Consider the following 19720-nt stretch of genomic DNA (forward strand, 5'->3'; position numbering starts at 1 on the left):
GTTTTGAGGCCTTTTACCAGCGGGTTTTTTCTTTCTTGGATTTCTGTGTCGTACCCAACCTCCGCCGCTGCTTCTCCTGGGGGTGCTGCTTTGCACGGGGGCACTTCAGCCATCCTCAGCTATTTCACCGAGGCTCGTTGTTGTTGTTTTTTTTAGTCCTCCAATTTGGGTTTATAATTATGTAGGTGTAGAGAAAAGTTGTAATTTTTATTATGAATTAATTAAAAATTTATATTTTAAGTTTCCGTTGATCCTGAGATTAAATAAATTAGATCTCGTTTTCAGTGCAAATGTAATATTTTTTAGGCGATTTGACTATTTTTTAATAATCACTTTTGAGGATGAATTGCATCAAAACTATGTTTTATACAAATTATAAAGTCGGCTTTTTGATTCAACTGCAATTATTTTTTAGTTAAAATTATCATCATGCACATTAAGTAATTTCTTTTAATTCCTCCATGAATGTTACAAATGATGCTAATTTTGGAATTTAACTATAATCTGCATTTGAAATTTTAATTATGAATCCAAATGTTATAATAAATCTTTCTACAATCAATTATTTGAAAATTAATTCTCTCATCTATATATAATAAAACAGAATCATTGAGACAATCCACCTAAGCGCTAGATATACGAGGTTGTGGACAACTTCAATGAGTTTCATTATATCAAATGGATATTGAAAAACATATTAGTACTTATCCAAAAGAAATTAATCAATTATTTATCCAAATATATATATATATATAAATTATTTTATTTTAATAAATACAGAAAGATAAATTACTTCTAGTAATAAATTACCAAGGCAATAAGAAGCATGGAAATGGAAATTCAAACCGGGTTTCAAAAGTTTTTTTTTTGGAACAACAATCATTCATCTGTTACTGAAATTCAAGCACAAGATCATAGATAGCAATTCTGGCATCAATGTACTGATCTGCTACTGAACTGGGTGGAGAAGGGGCTGCTGGAGGGTAATCCACCAGAAGAACATTTCATATCCAAGAACGACGGTTCAAAGCGCTTTAGGCTTTATCCATAGTGCCCCTAATAATGTTTTGAACATTCAGAGGCAATCGAATAATGTAAGACATGCAGCAACGGAACAGCTAGCTATAACCACTCCTTCACGCGATTCACTTGTGAAGGTTCAATGTCAGTGAACATAAATACATCTCACAAAGGGATCAGACAGAATAAGAGAGATGATGAAAGTGAATATTACCCTGGGGAAACCGATATGATAAACCAGTCATTTAGAATGACTGCATAGGATTATGCTTGTCGATGTTTAGATTTTTTTAATTATCATGCTAATACAATTTCCTCTGAACAATAATAGTGTCTTCACAAAGATTCACATATGTACTTGGAATTTCAGTTCCTCGGGTGTTTGTGCTTGGGTTCATGATCAGAGTGAGAGTTATTACAACGCTTCACGAAGGAATCCAGTGTCCTTTGTTTCAAAGGGCTGCATCCTGATTGATCAACTGAAACTTCTAGAGAATTTTCATGTCCGTCAAGCATCTAGACATCAATGGCAAACAATCAGCTTTAATTTCATGCAAAATATAAGGAAAAGAGTCATCAATTGACCGTAAACAGCTGTAGGCAACAAACAGAATCAATAGCCCTCAGCTTGAATCTTGGATTAAATGGAAGAAAGGAAAAATGAAAGCATATAAGCTACATTATCGCGTTTCCCACTGAAATAATGTATCAATAATCAGTATTATTTCAAATACTCATGAATAAATGGATTCTTATGAGTATTTCCTTTATGTATTTCCTTTTAGAAAACTCTTCCTCCCAAGGTCCAAAAGCAGTATAACCAGTTAATAATCAATGCAGTCAAGCCAGACACTATGGCTTCCCACATCCCTTCGAATACACGGCAATAGCACGATCTGGTGACATTTTATTTAATTGAAGGGATTATAGAGCTCTAATGCAGAGCATCAGTAAGTAAATAAAGTTTTGGATGGTCAAGTACCTGTCCTAGATTTTCCAACTTGCTCTGAATGACATCCCTGAAAATGTCAGCCAAGTTACTCACTGCTTTCTCAAATTGATATAGTAGTTTAGCTATAAATAGAATTGGAACTAAAAAGAAAAGTCATACAACTAAAAATCACATCTGTAAGAATGAGAGGAACATAAAGAAGTACCATATTATATCGTCCACTGTGTCGTTTGCCAGCAGATAATATATATTGACCGATGAAACCTGAAAAAGAAGCACCACTTCTCATCCGGAGCATAAATTTATACCAAAAGAAAAAAATACAGTTCAAACATCACAAATTCTGAAAATGCAGAGAGTGACAGCTCAATTTGTTGAAAAACATGTGAAGACTGCGAAAAATATTGGACCTTTGACTATGCAAACTATCAAACCATAGATTCTATGTGATCACTTAATTAAGCTTAATCATAAAATAGATTTCAGAATGTGTGAATCAGTTTTAAAGACACCATGACAAAACCAAAATATTCGTGTTAAAGCTTAAACCATTGAGATAACCAGAATTATCTTCCAACAATTTAAGTATATTTAACAACCAAAATCTGTAATCCAAAGTCCAAGGTATCTTGAAGTGATTAATGTTACAGGGCTGTCTTCTGCCTCGTAACCAACATCTTTTGAGTTAGTGTCTAAAGATACATGTACCAGATCTTCCCATATGAGCCAATAATGTTACCTGACCAATCCTATGAGCACGATCTTCCGCTTGAATGATGTCTCCCGGAGTCCACGATAACTCTGCGAATATAACTGTGCTCGCTGCTGTCAATGTCAAGCCAACACCTCCAGCTTTGATGGACAACTAGACATCCATAACTAAAAAGTAATGTCATGGAAAGCATAGCAAAACAACAATATAACACATTATAAATTAACATAAGCATTACCACTGCAGCCTTCACTGAATCTTTCTCCTGAAATTCCGTCACTAAAGCTTGCCTTGATGCTGCTGGCGTGCTGCCATCAATCCTTATGCATCCAACTTTTTTCTTCTGAAAATATGACCGTGAATAACGCATAAGTATTTATATAACATAAAAGATGGAAAGCAAGGGTCTTACCAGAAGAAACTTGTGTATTGAGTCAATCATAGGTTGATGATGCGCAAATATTAGAAACTTGCAGCCTGCCTGTGCAACTTATTAGGCGCAATGAGAATATACACATGAAAGCAACATAATGGAAATGACAAAAACCTGGAAAGCAATTATGTATAGAAACTAAACAAGCATCAATTAGATGACAAGGAGCTTGATTCGGAATACATTCTAAATGAACTTCTAGAAATGGAAGCCCATTTGGGAAATCTTTTCCATGTTCAGTTGTTAATATTAAATGAACCTTCTATACGTCACACCTCTAAAAGTCTATTTGCAAGAAGTGAGAATTGGCTTTCCAAAATGCATTTCCCTTACCTTTATCCTGGAGATTACTAAAAGTTGGCATTTTCAATCTTATCCTCATTGTTACTTGATTTACCAGTATACCCTCATCATATGCATACACATATATATATATTATGTATACAAGAAAGAGGTCAACTATGTTGGCACTTCTTAAACAACCTTATTGCAAAAAGAAAAAAACGCAGGAATGTCGATGATGAAATTAAAATTCAACAATCACAAACCTAGTTTCCACCTTCTCAACAGAACGGTAACTTATTAAAATACAAAATAGTAGAACACCCAAAATTAGTCTGATGGAATCCATCACGTAAAAGCACTCAATCCAAATATTATTCCATATCTAAAATGGGTATAATACTAGATAAATCTGTCTGTCCAGCAGGGACTAATATGTTCTCATGTCTACATCTAGGGCATGCATATAGTGTCTGCCGATACCAGACGCCAATTTAAAACTTTTGATGATAACTTGGTAACCTGTTGAGAATCATGTATTGGTTCACCAAATGATTGTAAATGATTCTCAACTCATTATTCTCAATAAAACGAATAACCATGTCATAAGCCTAAAGTCAGCTTCCAGAATAACTGCTATAAAATATAAGCAAAAGAATCTGTGCCACAGGCATAGACATCTCATAAACCTAGTCAGCTTCCTGAACAACTATGATAACTGTTAGTCTTAACGAAACTTTGGACAAGAAAACTTCGGTTCAGAACAATATGGTGATTTCCCCCCATGTTGAGAAGTGTTGATAATAGAAGATTAACTCAATCTAATTAATAGATGAGCTTCTTCATTCAAGTTTGACATCAAGCATTCTCAGCAAGAGATGAGAAAATATATGAGAAGACGACATTGAAAATATTATACCTCAATTATGGTCCCCAGATAGTCCAGAACAGCTGGAATCTTTGCTTCAGCAGAATCAGTATAAATCTGGAGCATATGGAATGAAATGAATTAAAAGATAACTGTGAATGGAATAAATATTTCCGCTAAAGCAAAGAAAAAAGTGGATCAGAATTAATCAATCAGGAAAATATGAATGTACAATATTATGCAAACTTGAATGGTTGATATCAATAAAATTTTGAAGAAGAGTTTTTCAGCTTGAACTTGCAATCAATTAGTTATAGTCATAGCTTATCAGAAAAGATCAAGAGTATGACATTGAACAAATCCAAAGTTCTAAACAAGACTCCAATTGAAAATCCACAGATTCTCCTCTGTAGAAAGAGAATACAAAACAAAACAAAAGAAACAGAAACAAAAAATCAGGCAAATTTGAATGATAAATATCAATTTCTGAAGAATTATTCAGCTTGAACTTGCAACGAAGTTACACTTACAGCTTTATAGAAAAGATAACAAATACGAGAATGAAAAAACTTAAAATTTTACACAGATTTTGAAAATCCACATATTTCCTCTGTAAAAGATAATTGAGAGCGATTAATCTACGTTCTAATGGCGGCCTCAATGCAGTTTCTCAACTTCATTTCCTGAATACAACAAATCAATCAGGCAAACTTGGCTGGTGGATATTAATGAGACTTGGAGAAGAATTATTCAGATTGCATTTGCAACCAAGAAGTTATAGTTGCAGATTAAGTTAAAAAAGGATCACAGATATGAGACTGAACAAACTTAAAAGTTCAAAACAAGATTTCACAAGAAAATTGACAGATTCTCTTGTGTACAAAGACAACAAAGAGTGGTTCATCTATGTTCAAGAGAACTCTCCATGTAGTTTCTCAAGTTCATTACAACTCCTAGAAAGAGAAGAAAAGAGAACAACAACAACAATATCATTTCTTTATTAGCTAAAAATATGAAAGGCTTTGTTGAGGTTCTCTCAATCATGCGGAACATCATAGGGACTTTACAAGTGGGAATACTATGATGTTAGTGTTAGGAATGAGATCAGTAAAAATCATTTAAGCTTTTGCTTGAGTTTAACAAATTTAGTGTTGTCAGCATAAGTTTTCGATATCAACAATACTGCTTGTTTTATATATATGAATAGGCGAAGGGGAACAGAGCAGAGGCCAGCTAGCATTAGGAGTTGCTTCGTGATTGAAGACAAGAGGGTGAAACACAAACGAGATCCAAAACTAGAAGATAAAGCCCATCATGTAACCCAGGTTTCCTTGTATGTTATGCGTGCACTCATTGTAGGTCTTACATGGAATTGCTTAGTTTATTTTAGTGTCTGATTATGCATTTTGACCAAAAAATTGCGAATGTTTTCTAAACGTTACGATACTATTTTCTGTCACTTGCAGAATGATTTTTCCTGCTCCTTGATCAATTAGTTTGCTTTTGAATGTTCTCAAGAACATAAGTCTCATCTAGGTTTGGTAGAACTTCAATAGGAACTTAAGTACGGTTCTCTCTTGTTTTAGACAAGATCATTTCAATTACGTGGTTTGTGTTTCAGGGAGTAGGAAGGAAACAAAGCTTATGCTTCTAAGGATGGTTAAGTGGTTTGGTGTTAATTATGGATGAGAGATTCAATTCTCAAGAGATTATCTTTGATGTAATTTCAAATTATAACAAATTACAATCCATGATATCTACAGTTAAAATTTACTGTATGCACAGTACAAAGAATGACCATTCCTGAAAAGCAAACTCATAATCTTTCATTTCCTCTTCTTGTTTGTTAGGCTCATAACAAGCAAACTAAAGATTCCTAATTTCTCTACCAGCAGGTATAATCCTACACTCCTCACCCTAAATAAGATGGAATCAGCAGGTATAAAACAAAAAACCGATATGTCCGTACCCCTCCAAATAGAAATGCTTTCCCTGTTAGATAAATGAATTTCATTGAATATGATATGTGCAAATTACATTCTAAAAAATTTCAGTTCGAAAATTAAATTTTGCATTAAATAAGCATATATAAAGCTACATGAAATTCTAATACCAAAATCGGAGTTATGGATGACACAAATATATAATATTTTTATACTACTTATATGCTGAAAGCTAGATCTGTTTATATAAAATATTAAAACTGTACAAACGACATTACACATATGAATACATTGAGGATTTTATACACAAACATGCCCGAAATTATTATACATTCAATAATACATTAAACAAAACTTACACTATATGATTTATGCAGAAGTTATACCATACATCTATGTTTGTGCCTGCTTTTGTGTTTGTATTCTAAGGTCTTATTGCCCATGGTTACAAGAGTGAAGACCATTAGATTTCCTCTGTATCTAGTATCACTTGACTAAACCCAACAAAAGAACGGGAAAAACATTCCATTCCAGACAAATTTCAAATATGTAGCCAAACAATGGGCCAAAAAGACTACTTCACATACCAAACAAGAACCTAATTGTTAATCTAGTTTTCGCTGCTTTTAAAATAGATGCTTTATAACATTGTTAAGACTGGATTGCCTAGAGCCATCATAATACTTTGAGATTCTATGAGTTTAATAGGTCAGCTTTCCCGGCTGACGTTTGCCAAAGCACGTAGCAAAGGTTGGTATCAAGGCAACCGGGCAGGGAAAAATATATTTCTCATATTTCTATCTCTAGATTAAATCAGCAGGTATATACAATTAGCAGAAATTATTCTTTACCTGATAAATAAAATTATAAAACTATTAACAATTGAACTTTTAAGACAGGAGAAACAGTTCAGCAAGTTCAAATTTAATATGAGGGGCATAAAATTGTCGTACCATTTAAAAGTAAGAAATCAAGAAACAAAAGAACTCATGTGAGCTTCTTTGGCAGGCCTACCTTATTGATAAGATTTTTCTCTGTGAACTTGAGTGACTCAGCTTCTTCTCTGGACTGGCATGATTTGATTTTTAATTTTACCACCTCCAACTGTAGGAAAAGAATCACTAGTAGGATTATTCCATTGATTTAAAGTATTTCAGAAACCAGTCCACATCTTTAAGAATACTGTACAGAGTAAGCATCTAAGAAATGTTATTCAAGATGAAGAGCTAGTCATTTTCTTGAAAAGTACATAGAGCAGGTTAAATGAAGATAAGTTACAGTCCAGATGGTTCAATAATAGAACAGAACATAGCAGGACGACAATGAACCATAACATCGTATTATAGAAGAAATGTTGTGCTCATCAAGAAACCCAAAAGCACATGAAATTCTCATCACCTCACAGAATAGTGCATTTATCTGTCTCATATCGTCCTGCCCCAGTTCCAAGAAAACCTGTTAAGTAAGAAGTAAAACAGAGCAAATGAGTAAGTTTAGTCACTCAGAGCTCCAACTATCCCAGGAGTTTATAACATAATTAAAAGAGGAATAGAGGAGTTATGCAACTTCAAGCAAGTTTAATACTCAAAACCACCATGTATTACAAGATAGAAGAGAATTTCATTGCTCACTCTCATATAGCAGCTGGTATACTAAGTTATGAGTGAAAGTTTTGAATCTTTTGACTCAACTGAACAACCAAACTTTCGTTTGGGATACTGCAGTTGGCTTCAAGACTGGAGTTCTAGATTCAAGGATTTGAGATCTTGGATTTAGAAGCAATAAGTTTATCAATCAATTGACAGAACAACGAATGAAAATACCAAGCACTGATGGATGAAGAAAAGGGAAAATACTGAAGAGGAATTCAAGTGAACTACAAAGATTTTCAGATATCAACTGAAATGTACAAGACCTATATAACACAAACTATCAATTTAGTGGACAAAGGTTTGGGACCAATAAAAGATAAACAATCCAGTTAAAGCAATGCATTCGAGATGATAGATTCTTTTTTCTTTTTACATCCTTCAAAGTAAAGGCCAAAACATTTAATTGTGGTATTATAGAAATCATGGATGGAAAAACTATTGAACAAATATCACTTAGCAATCAAGTTACATACCTGTTGCCTGCGCTTCACAGGAAGCTGAGAAAGAACATCTTTCTTGAGTCTTCGAATCATTAAGGTCGCTTTCATCAAATTATGCAGCTCTTCATGATTACTTGCACCTTGATAGACTCCAAATATACCCTGAGAAACACAATATTAAGTTTATTAGGTCTGTCATACTTAGAAAAGGATATAATAGATACGTCAGAGGAACTTTCACTTACACCCTTGCAATAACGACTACCATATTCATGAACGTTCTTATACACCTCCGGATACAAGGCTTGCAACTGCAAGCAGATACCAACTGTCAATTTGAAGCATAAGCCGGGAGTTTAACTCTGAAAATGATGCTTAACATACCTGCTTGAATAGTTCAATTGGTCGTGACAATGCAGGAGTTCCACTGAGCAAGATCGCGTATTGAGCTTTCTATAGATCATCAGCATATTGACATGAAAATTGAGGAAGAGGTGAGTGGAGAGAGAGAGAGAGATATCAATTATTTCATAACAAAGGCAGTACTGCAAACATGAATCTTAAAGACAAAACGGGGAATACAGGAGGAAAGAAAAGCTTACCAACATAACAAAGAAACATATATAAACTTGTCTCTCGAACCTCACTTTCTTTTCAGTATTATTTTTTATTTCTCAGAGAGATTGAATAAACAACCTGAGCATTTTGGTGATAAGCAGGACAAATCCTTAAATAGTATATAGAACCACTCCTGCTTGATATTATTCATATGTATATTCTATCAAGGATGCAAGTCGCAAGATATCCACGTAAAAGAGGAAAGAGCAACCTGCAATATGGGAAGGGAGGCACTTGTTCGTTTTGCTTGAGCATTCTTCAGGAAATGCGATTCATCTGCAATCACAACCTGAATGGCCAAATCATAATTTGTCAAATAAAAAACCTGTTAATGGTAATTCTTAGAAGATTTATACAATTCATCAAGCATGATGCAATCACTATAAAAGGCTGCCGTAACAAATAAAAAATATACATATAGTATATACACATATATATTTGTGTGTGTTGAAAATCTGTTGATTATAGTGTGTAGTTTTTATGGTTTATCTTCTTAGATTAGTTGATTCGTGATTTATGGGGATCTCATCCCAAATTTCTTGGGATTGATTTAGAGGTCAAACTTCCCAAATTAGGCACACAGTTGTTCGCTCATTAAGATACGGTGCGCAATTCTCAAAGTAAGCAGTTTGTACAAATGAGCAGAAGTGAGGTTGTCATGCATCTACGAAAAGCCATCAGCTGGTAGTTTATGCTATCCAAAGGCAAAAATGAGAGAAATGGCCAAAAAACATACTCAAATCTTTCTCAAATTTATTACATCTATGTCCTACTCAAGATGTCCCAAAAGTATGACTCTTTTTCTTGAAAAATAAACCTTCTTCCTAATTTTACTCTCTCCCTCAAAATAAATAATGCGACACAAGTCTTGACCACTAGTTCTGAAGGTGAAATTGAAAAGATACCCAAAAGTTCAACTTTTCAACTCTCGTCTAAAATTATTTGTTGAATCAAGCAGGATAAGTAATATTGGCATGGAATCTAACCAGCAATTCTAGATACAGTAAGCTAAAGGAATTTCAAATCTTTATAAGACTGGGAACCAATAGAGCTGGTTCAAAAGAGCTTGAAACCGGCTTCAGTAGTGTTTGAATTCAACTTTGAAATCTCAACTCCAGCAAAGCTGGAAGGCAATTCTTTGCGCTAGTTTTCAGCCTTTTATCTATTCATTCAAATGCTTGTACGTACTTAAGTAATTTTGTATCCGAATCATATATCGACATGTATATATCCTTTTGTCAGATTATAGTCTATTTAGAACCCTAGCTGGACATATAATTTATTAATTTTTAGTGCCATTTCTTCTGTTTAATTGTAGTTTCACACCTCCATTCAACTCGACCCCTCATTCACCAGAATCATCATCAGTAATTCAGAAGAAGAAAAGGAATAGAAAAGAAAGGTTTTCTGGAATGCTGATGAAGAAACCCATGAGACTCCATTCAAAGAGCTACCAAGGGCTCTTCATGTTGTCATGGCTGGAACCTTCCCTTTTACCTTGCTCTTTGCTTTGCAGGCAAGGGGAACCACCACTGAAACTTAAATAGTGCCAAAGAGAAAGAAGGGTTTCTTCTCTCTTGGTATACAAACTGACAATTCTGTTTTTCAGGAAGATTAACATTGATGCAATTCCGGCATAAACTACTTAGCCAATTCATCGGACAATGTGGAGATCGTCCAAGGTACGTATAGAATTTAAACTGCAGAATATATTTTTGCTACAAATGGAGAAAGTCCCTCAGTAGAAACTGTTTTCTACTGGTCAATTGATCAATAGGGCTTTAGTTTAATTGCAGTACGACAAGCTGAGTTCAAGCTCGAACTCCGGCTCAAGCCTAGCTCAATCTCGAAATAGTTGGTTTGTCAAGCTTCAATTAAGCTCGTACTAGATCTTGAACATTTAGGCTTCACCCAGCTGGTTGCGCAGCCAACATTTTTCACATGCATGCTCGTAAGACGCTCAAAGGCAACAAAGTAACAAGTAAGAACTCAAGCAAAGTTATTCTCTTATTCATAATGTTGCATTCCATGCTCGCCCTAAATAAAAGGGACCACATCCCCACAGGATGATTGAAAGACCAATCTCAGGAATAGTATACTAGCAACTTAGCATTGTTGGCAGATGGCAAACAACAAGAAAATAAAACACCAGATTGGAACTCATCTGCTTAAGAGTTTACCGACTGAAGCTTCTTTATTAACCAATAAGAGTGAAATTAAGCAATTTCATGATGCGTGGACCAGTCCAAGGATGTTAACTGTCTAACAGAGCAGGGATTTCTAATACAAAGGACATGTCGTATTTCTATTGCATAAGCATCTTGGCTTTGTTAACTGTGAAGCACAGAGTGAAAATAATAAAGGTAAATTTAAAAAAGTCGGTATCATAAAATTAATTTTTCCATAAAAAAAACTGGGCAAATGATTCCTATGGACAAAAAATCATCAAATTTCACCAGGACCTTTGATACAGAATTATGCACAGAGAAATAAACACCAAAACACTCCATCCTTTTTAGTGAATTTTGAAAATGCATAAAAGAAGTAATAAAATGTAAGTAAGAGTTTTAGAACACGCATCAATATATGTTCACTTCATGGATACAAATGATATAACTTCCAGAGGGTCAATAGGCATAATAGTCATGGTATACATGTCCAGCCTAGGAAAAATTTCCTTAGCATAACTCTAAAACCAAAGAATGAAATACTGCAACTCCGCATATCATCCTTGTCAAATCCATTAGAATTTCACAGCAAAAGCATGAATCCAAGAGTCTATCATTTGAAAGTTCAAACAAGGAATGTCTATAATTTTAAGCTACAGAAAAAGCAAATCTCGCACCAGTACACTACAATACAATACATCATTTCGAGCAATTACCTTAAAATCTGAAGCCAAAAGCATATCCTGCAACTTAGGTACAGTATCATAGGATATGATGTTGAATACACCATCAAGATTGATAGGCCTCCTGGTGTTTGAGGGCACAATATTAAATCCAACTCTGTTTGAACCACTCCACTGAGACAAAACCACCTGTTTATGACTTGCTTAGATTCTGATTTATTGTTGCAAACAGCCTCCTATGTACAAATATGTAGTATCAAGATCATGATTCTGATGGATTTTCCACAGCACATGATCATTTAATTAACAGTGCAACTACTCATGGGAGAACTTGCTTAGATGCTAGGAACAAAGCAACTTTAACCAGTAATTCACTTTAGCTGTATCAGGCATCATGGACACTCATTTACAAGGTATACAAGAAATAATATCCTTGAGAAATATTGTAACTCATATTTGCATTATCATGCATCGGAATGGACTACAATTCCTTATTCTCATAATGTACCAACATCAATTCGGCCAACAAGCTTAGTTATCGCAGTACATATATTTGGCGAAGCATTTGCAGTAACATGAAGCAGAGAACATGCAAATTACCAATGAAAGAATTGTGTGTTGGACACAAATAAACAAGGACCATCAGGAACTGATGTAAATAGAAAGAGAAGCTTTCTCATTAATTATTATAAAATTTTTCCAGAAAGTGAGTCATCTTTATGTACTCATACACTAAACATAAATGTGGAGGGATCTCAAGGGATACCCGCACTTTCCATAGAATGCCTCCAGCATAAAAGGTAGGCATCCCATAATATGGAACTAGACAAGAATAGAAAAATACGTTGTTTTTGTAGATTAACTTTACCTTTGATGCAAAATTGAAAAGATAAATGACCTGCCCTTTCATGTGACTCATACTCCTATTGTTTTGATGTGGTTTTCATTCTATCATCATATTTTCTTATAAAATTTGTCCCTACATCTCTCTTCTATCAAGACAAAACAAAGTCAAAGACATACAAGAATAATATATATATATATATCAGGGAAATTTATAAATCTACTTGAGGAAGGTCCAATCAGCAAAAATCAAGCCTTATCATGCATTGTAATCAAAAGAAATGACCAAACATCAGAATCAGAAATATACCAATATATGTGACGGTGCAATATCCAGCCACTGTTGGATCATCTGCAAAAAAGCAGCAGAGAATAAGTGCAATGAATAATAAATCTAAGCAAAGATGTTTGGCATTTACTTACAGAAGCCCATTGCAGCCGTAGGGAAGATGGGGTCAGAATGAGAACAGGCCATGCCTCACGAATGCAAGAGGTTACCGCAATCGCCTGTAGAATGTGCTAACATTTCTTTCATTTGTCCAGATTAAAAAGTGGGTTGACAAATTTCCGATCACTTGTCAAACATACAACTTGATGATGAAAAGAGGGAGGAAATTGGATCTACAGGGACAAACTAATTGAGGAACCATCCTTTTAAGTCCAATACACAGAGGGGAGGGCTTTCCAGAGAAATTTTTCCAAGACAAAAAACTGATAGCCAGTGCAGATTGTAAATTCCCGAGATGATGTCAAATTTTCATTTGTTCAGCTTTTAACCTTAAAAACTTAAAATCATCTTTCAACATTTATTATACTCTGTTCCAATTTGCAAATTAGTTTGGGCACAGAATGAAATAATGTTATGAAAGAGTATTATTTTGGCAAAAACGTCCCAGTTGAAGAGAATGATACAAGCGAGAAACCAGAATCTTAGTCAAAGACTCAACACCTGAAGAGTCTTTCCGAGCCCCATTTCATCAGCCAGCAGGACCCGCCCTCCATGCTGCAATACAAATCTAAAAGGGCAGAATCATCAGTACTCAAATGTCAATTTGAGCAGAACAGATCAATAGATGTTGAGGTCACCAAAATTTAACATGTGAAACTTGGATCTTACTAAATGAAAGAACAAAGTATTTTGCAGAACTAGTCTTACATACCTGACACCATCACGCTGAAAAGGCAAGAGCTTTGCTTCAATATAACCGGGGATCTTTTCATATCGGTCTGTTGAGAACATGAAATTGAGAAACTTATTATTTGGGCAGCGTAATACACAAAAATCCTGGCCCTGACCAAATTATAAAACATAGAAGTTCATGAAAGGGGAAAGAAATTATATGTGCACTCCACTGTATTTTGAAAAGTATTCTGTGAAAAATTTGGATGATAAAAGAACATGTAGTCCCATTTTCCCCTTAGAATCATGTTCTCTTACTTTTCCAAAATAGCAACGGTTAAATTTTGAAATACAAACTACATTGTCCATATACACCAACTTCAAGAAACATTTATACCATTCTACAGTGTACAACTAAAACACTTAATTCAATCTTCACATTCTATTCTCCTCCAAGACCCATCAGTAAGTTCCCTAACTTTGCCCTTCTGGCATATGCAAGATAGGTTTTCCCACAGTACTTAAAAGTGCCGTAGTAGACAATTTTATAAATGTTTGGCTCAGGCATCCATCAGAAAAGACTATATTTATTTGGATCTAATTGATGAAAGGCATCCCTGCTCAGGTTGCTAAACACAAAGGAAAGAATCAACTTTACCTTGAAGATCTGGAAGCACAGTGGCAGCAGCAATAGCACGCCTAACCAAAGGATCCAAGTTCTCTATCTGGAAAAATAACAGCTAATATTATCAAATTAACCATCACTTCTATCAGTCACATGTATGATCATACTCCAAGAGTGGTTTTCGCTGACTATTTCTATTATGATAAATAATCTTCACATAGAGAAGGATATGGACAATAACACCTATTCGAACCCTACATGTACACATGAAAGTACAACAAATCAAAGATTCCCAGAACAGTAAGTATCACCTCAACATTAGAGCCAGGGAAATCCCGAAGAACACATTCTGCTGTTGATAATGATGACAAAGGAAACATCCACAATCTGCAAAAGATAAAACAAAAATAGTTATCAACAAAATCCAAGTAGAAAACAGACAAAAAGGTTAAAATGATCATAAAGAGAGCAATTTCCTTGTTTGGACCCCTTACAGTAGAGACTAAGAATTTATTGATACTACATTAAACTAGGGAGAAGTCCACAAAAAGAGAAACAGACCTTTCTTTTGCATTCCAACTGGCTCTTGGAATATTGTGGAAGGCTCCTATGAGTACCTATTGGCAGATAAAAGAATGATGGTAACAGGAAAATTAATATTTATGTCTACTAAACCAAACAAGTCAGACAGGCAAAGGCACACCTTGTCATAAGGAAATTTTGCTGCAATGTTTCCACTGGCATGTAAAAAGAATTTGACTGTGATCTTCGGATGCTGTTGCTTCGAAGAATCATCTGCACTTAGGAGTAAGTTATCCCACAGAATGCAGGAATAGGCAAAAGTAAGAATATGGGCAATCAGAAATATGAACACAGTTTACATGAAGTAAAAACAAAAGGAACTCACCAACTATCTTTGGCACGAGTTTTGAAGGTAATACTGTTGCCTGCAGTGAGGTATTAATATGCTTCACAAATCAAGACGAAGAATGAGCAAGCTAATGGCATGAGTTACAAGGGTTTATTTTCCTTGAGAAATGCAATTTGCTTTAATGCATGCGGTAATTAAAGAACTTAATCCCATGATATCCAAAAATGCAAAGGAAAGAGGAGAGCCAAGAATTGTTGTAGTCTCCAAGTTTGCACCTCTGACTCTCTCAATTTTATTTCTGACAAACAAAAAACTCATTAAAAAAACAATCCACTTTCTTTGCAGCTCAAATTACTTCCTGAGTTTCAAGAAGAGAAAGCTAAAAGAATACTAAAGAGGATAGAATGGGAAGATTTCCATGAGCTTGGATAATTGCTTTCAACTTACTAAGGATATAAGCACTTTCACAACAAACGTCAAGGCCCCTTCTAAAAGCGATTACCAAATTTTATCTACTTCAAGACAACACAATCTACTTATCAGGCTACCAACATTACTAAATGGGAAACAACAGAAAAGAGATGGGTGAAAAGAAAGGAAACCTTATCACCATCCACAGGCGGATGAGAGAGACAGGTGGGCTTGGCTGGAGAACGGGAAGATGGCACAACCCCTGGCATAGAAGACACATTCGACCTACTGAAATTACTGTTACTGGTAGTGGCAGCAGCTGAAGAGGAACTGCGCTGAGCCAATTGCTTCAGAGCATCTCTTTCCAGGGAATCCAATTCCTCTGCGCTTAGATCCCAATCATCCATCTTCCTCTTGGAATTCTCACTTTTCAGCTCATGAGTTTTGTGTTAGGGAAAGTGGACCACTGTGCTCAGGGGCAGAAGTTCAAACGCAAAAAATTTGAATTATGCGTTTCTATAAGAGAAGTAGCAATGCGCATACGGCGTCGTTTGATTCTAGGGCACCATAAATTGGATTGATATCTGGGAATCAATAGAATCAGTTAAAAAGTTGGTAACAAGAGCCCACGAGACCCTGTTCGACTGGTAAGGTTGAATTTAAATCCTACGAATGAAATTTCTTTATTATTTCTTTTGAATATATAGTTGATTTGGAAATATTCAAATATTGAATCAGTATTTGAATTTAAATGTATTGAAAGTCATAATAATGAATTTTATAAAAAAAAAAAAATCGAGGCACTAGAATTTGAAGACATTTTGAGAAACAGGAATTGTGTTTGGATACATTTTTAAATTATTTTTTTCGTAGAAGTAGGGAGGAAAAACAGAAATAAGTGGTTGCGTATCGAGATAGTTGTAATATGTTTGTATTTATTTTTTGAACTAAAGTAAATATTAATTGAGATATGAGTTATATGTTTGGTGGTTGTTTTTTATTGGACAAAAATAAAAACTATTATTCGTCGTATCAGACATCATTTACTTGTATTTGTATATCCATGTTATTTATTGAGTCTGAGAACGTTAGAGTTATCGTTGATGGTTGACAAAATTATATTGACCAAAACACCGTCAAGCATATTTATTGTAGATAAATTGACCATTTATTTATTTTTTGTTAATAATACTCTATTCATGCATAATTAAAATAAATAAAAATAAAGTTAACAAAATAATAATTTTTTTCTCTTTGTTATAATTATATAAAAACAATAAAAACTCAGATTATCTACACATATTGAGTGTGACATCCCTTACTCATTATATTAATATTAGGTATTATCTTTAACAAATTAATTTATTATCGTCCATAAGATATACTCTTCTTCACATATCTCTTGTCTAAAGATTATTTATAAAAAGTTTAACTCATTTGTGTTTTCTTTAAGTGAAATTCAGACCATAAGAATGTTTGAAATGATTCACATAGACATTTGGGGGCTTTATAAGTGACCCTTAACTATAGATCGTCACTTTATGCTCACTATTGTAAATAATTTCACACGAACTCCTTGGACATATCTCATGCAACACGAGTTTCGCTGCATAACTCGCCTTAAGAATTTCTGCAAGATGGTTTCAACTCAGTTTAATATTAATGTGACGAGAATAAGATTTGATAATGGTAGTGAGTTTCTTAGTATGGAATGTCAAGATTTGTTTGCTACTTTGGTGATTACTTATCAACGGTCTGCACATACACACCACAACAAAATGGTGTAGTAGAAATAAAATACAAAGACTTGTTTCAAGTAGCAATGGCAAATATGTTTTAAGTAATCTACCAAGGAAGTTTTGGGGGGATGCACTACTCATCCCACGCATATCACAGATAGGTTTCTCATCTGTGCTAAATTGGAAAACTCCTTATGAATTGCTTTATGAAAAACCTCATTTGTATGATAATTTGAGTGTGTTCGGATGCCTATGATTTGCGGCTAATGTCTTGCCTACCAAGGATAATTTGATACTGGAACTTCTAAGTGTGTATTCATTGGCTATAATCAAGGACAAAAAGGTTCTAAGTTCTATGATATAGCTAATCATAATATATTTGTGTCAAGGGATGTAATATTCTACGAATATGTTTTTCCTTTTGGATCTCACACTCCACATTTACTTGATATTCCCTTACCAATTGTTCCTTTCGACAACATTGAATCCATTGACCATTTAAGCTTTGATTCCATGTAGATGCCTACTGTTGAACCTGTTGCTAGTAGTGATTCTGACATTTCACCTCTAGTGGCTATGTCATATTATGCAGCATACAGTAAAAATAAAAATAATGCAATATTTTCGGTATTTGACAAGTTTGATCTAAAGATGTTTCTCTATATTTTCTTCATTTTCTATCTTCTTAATACAAGACAACCCACAAAACCTCTTCAGCAGAAGGAGGAAGAGGAAGGGGAAGGTAGACCAATCCGTCCAAAGATTTTTAGGGAGGCTAACCTCTCAAAATCCTTGCCGGTCGTTTTCGAATTTGAGGGGGTCTATTTGCAGCAACCATCAATTTGAGTCCTATGGAGTTACAGTTCTCCACCCAGTAAGGGACTATGACTATAAAAGCAAGTCTCTTCTCCCCAATTAAAACATACAATTTTAGCACTAGCATTCCGATGAAAGCACGATATTCTCATGTTCCATTGTCATTCATCGTAGCTCTAGTTATTTTCATCTTTTTACAATTGCTTACTGATTTGAGCATTAGAGTGCGGATGTATTTTTTATAGGCCCTCTTTCTATCGCTTGCAGGAAACTTGGCCAAAATGACTCAAGTCCAAGACCTATTGAACAAGCAACCTTTTGCTCGCATCAATTATGATATCAAATACTATTATGATTTTTTAGCATTTAAGAATTACTTTATGAGAATATTGTACCTAATTTTTTATTTATCAAAATCTCGGTTTAACTTCATTCGAGTTGATTTTACAGCATGAACATCGTAAGAAGCAATAATTTACTACTTACTAGAAATTAGAAGTATGTTACGCTCTTTTTTAAGCCACATGAAAGTATATTTATTTAAAAATATGTATATATTTCTATATAGTTTTAAAAAAAATTAAAAAAAATACTTGTATTATCATAAGCATAGTAGTATTTTTTTTAATTGCACAATATTATTAAAAAATACTATTCTTTTTCAATATTAAAAGATGATGAGTTCCACTTAGGATTAGAAACTATATAAGAGATAAGATCTAGTGGGACTCAATTAGACACACAAACCTTATTAAATTCATAATTATAATAGCATTTTCAATTAATTGCATAATATTGTTAAAGATAATATTCATTGACTAATAAAAAAATAAATATAATCAAATTCATTTGGGACCCATATAAAACTCGTAATATAGCTGAATTTATTAAACGCAACCTATATTGGGTTCATATTAATTTTTTTTTTTAAACATGCAATCAAAAGCTAGGTGGGTTGGAATTTTCTTTTTATTTTATCTAATGTTCATATGTGCAAATAACACGAATACCTAAATTTGAACGCAAGACGTAGTGTGAAAAAATCTTGAGAATGAAATAAATTAAAAAAAAAGTTCACTATATTTGTTTTCATTTTTAAGTTATCTTCGAAATGAGTTAAAACATACCGTTTATCATTATACAAAAATACCTTATTGAGTGATTTTAACTGTTTTATCATAAATACATACATATATATATACACACATATATACATAAATATATATAAAAAAATATAATTTGATAGTGATTTGACAAAATAGTAATTTTTGTGTCTCAAAACACAACATTAAATATTCAATATTTATTTTAAATTATCTAAAAAAACAATTCCAAACATGCATAATATCTCAACATATATTTATTTATCTTTATTTTCTCTCTTTTACCTCCATGAAAACAAAACAAAACACTCGAAATCAAATCCAAGTTACATGCTTGTGTTTCGATTTTAATATCTAGCCATGTGTAAACGTTGTGGGCTTGCGAATCCGCGTCCCTTCACAGACACACACACACACTCTT

At 34.0% G+C, this 19720-nt stretch overlaps 1 protein-coding gene across 3 annotated transcripts; it reads right to left on the reverse strand.

Annotated features, from left to right (window-relative positions):
- Positions 975-16141, reverse strand: LOC105158701 (SWI/SNF-related matrix-associated actin-dependent regulator of chromatin subfamily A-like protein 1). Of its 3 annotated transcripts, none has more exons than XM_011075540.2 (24): positions 15833-16138; positions 15267-15327; positions 15063-15154; positions 14921-14976; positions 14671-14746; positions 14393-14459; positions 13775-13841; positions 13564-13630; positions 13038-13121; positions 12925-12966; positions 11805-11960; positions 9132-9209; positions 8687-8755; positions 8548-8613; positions 8336-8464; positions 7609-7665; positions 7225-7314; positions 4319-4384; positions 3097-3165; positions 2923-3027; positions 2712-2837; positions 2178-2236; positions 2003-2039; positions 975-1536 (listed from the first exon to the last, which is right to left on the reverse strand). In XM_011075540.2, the coding sequence occupies exons 1-24, from the start codon at positions 16046-16048 to the stop codon at positions 1387-1389; spliced, it is 2085 nt and encodes a 694-aa protein (XP_011073842.1). In that variant the 5' UTR covers positions 16049-16138; the 3' UTR covers positions 975-1386. The 3 variants fall into 3 exon arrangements, 2 of the variants coding, with proteins under 2 accessions (XP_011073842.1, XP_011073843.1); XM_011075541.2 differs by having other exon boundaries at positions 15267-15306; positions 15833-16137; XR_002286868.1 differs by lacking the exons at positions 975-1536; positions 2003-2039 and having other exon boundaries at positions 2214-2236; positions 2712-2851; positions 15833-16141.

Source organism: Sesamum indicum, linkage group LG3 (assembly GCF_000512975.1).
Source record: "Sesamum indicum cultivar Zhongzhi No. 13 linkage group LG3, S_indicum_v1.0, whole genome shotgun sequence".
Taxonomy (NCBI): Eukaryota; Viridiplantae; Streptophyta; class Magnoliopsida; order Lamiales; family Pedaliaceae; genus Sesamum; species Sesamum indicum.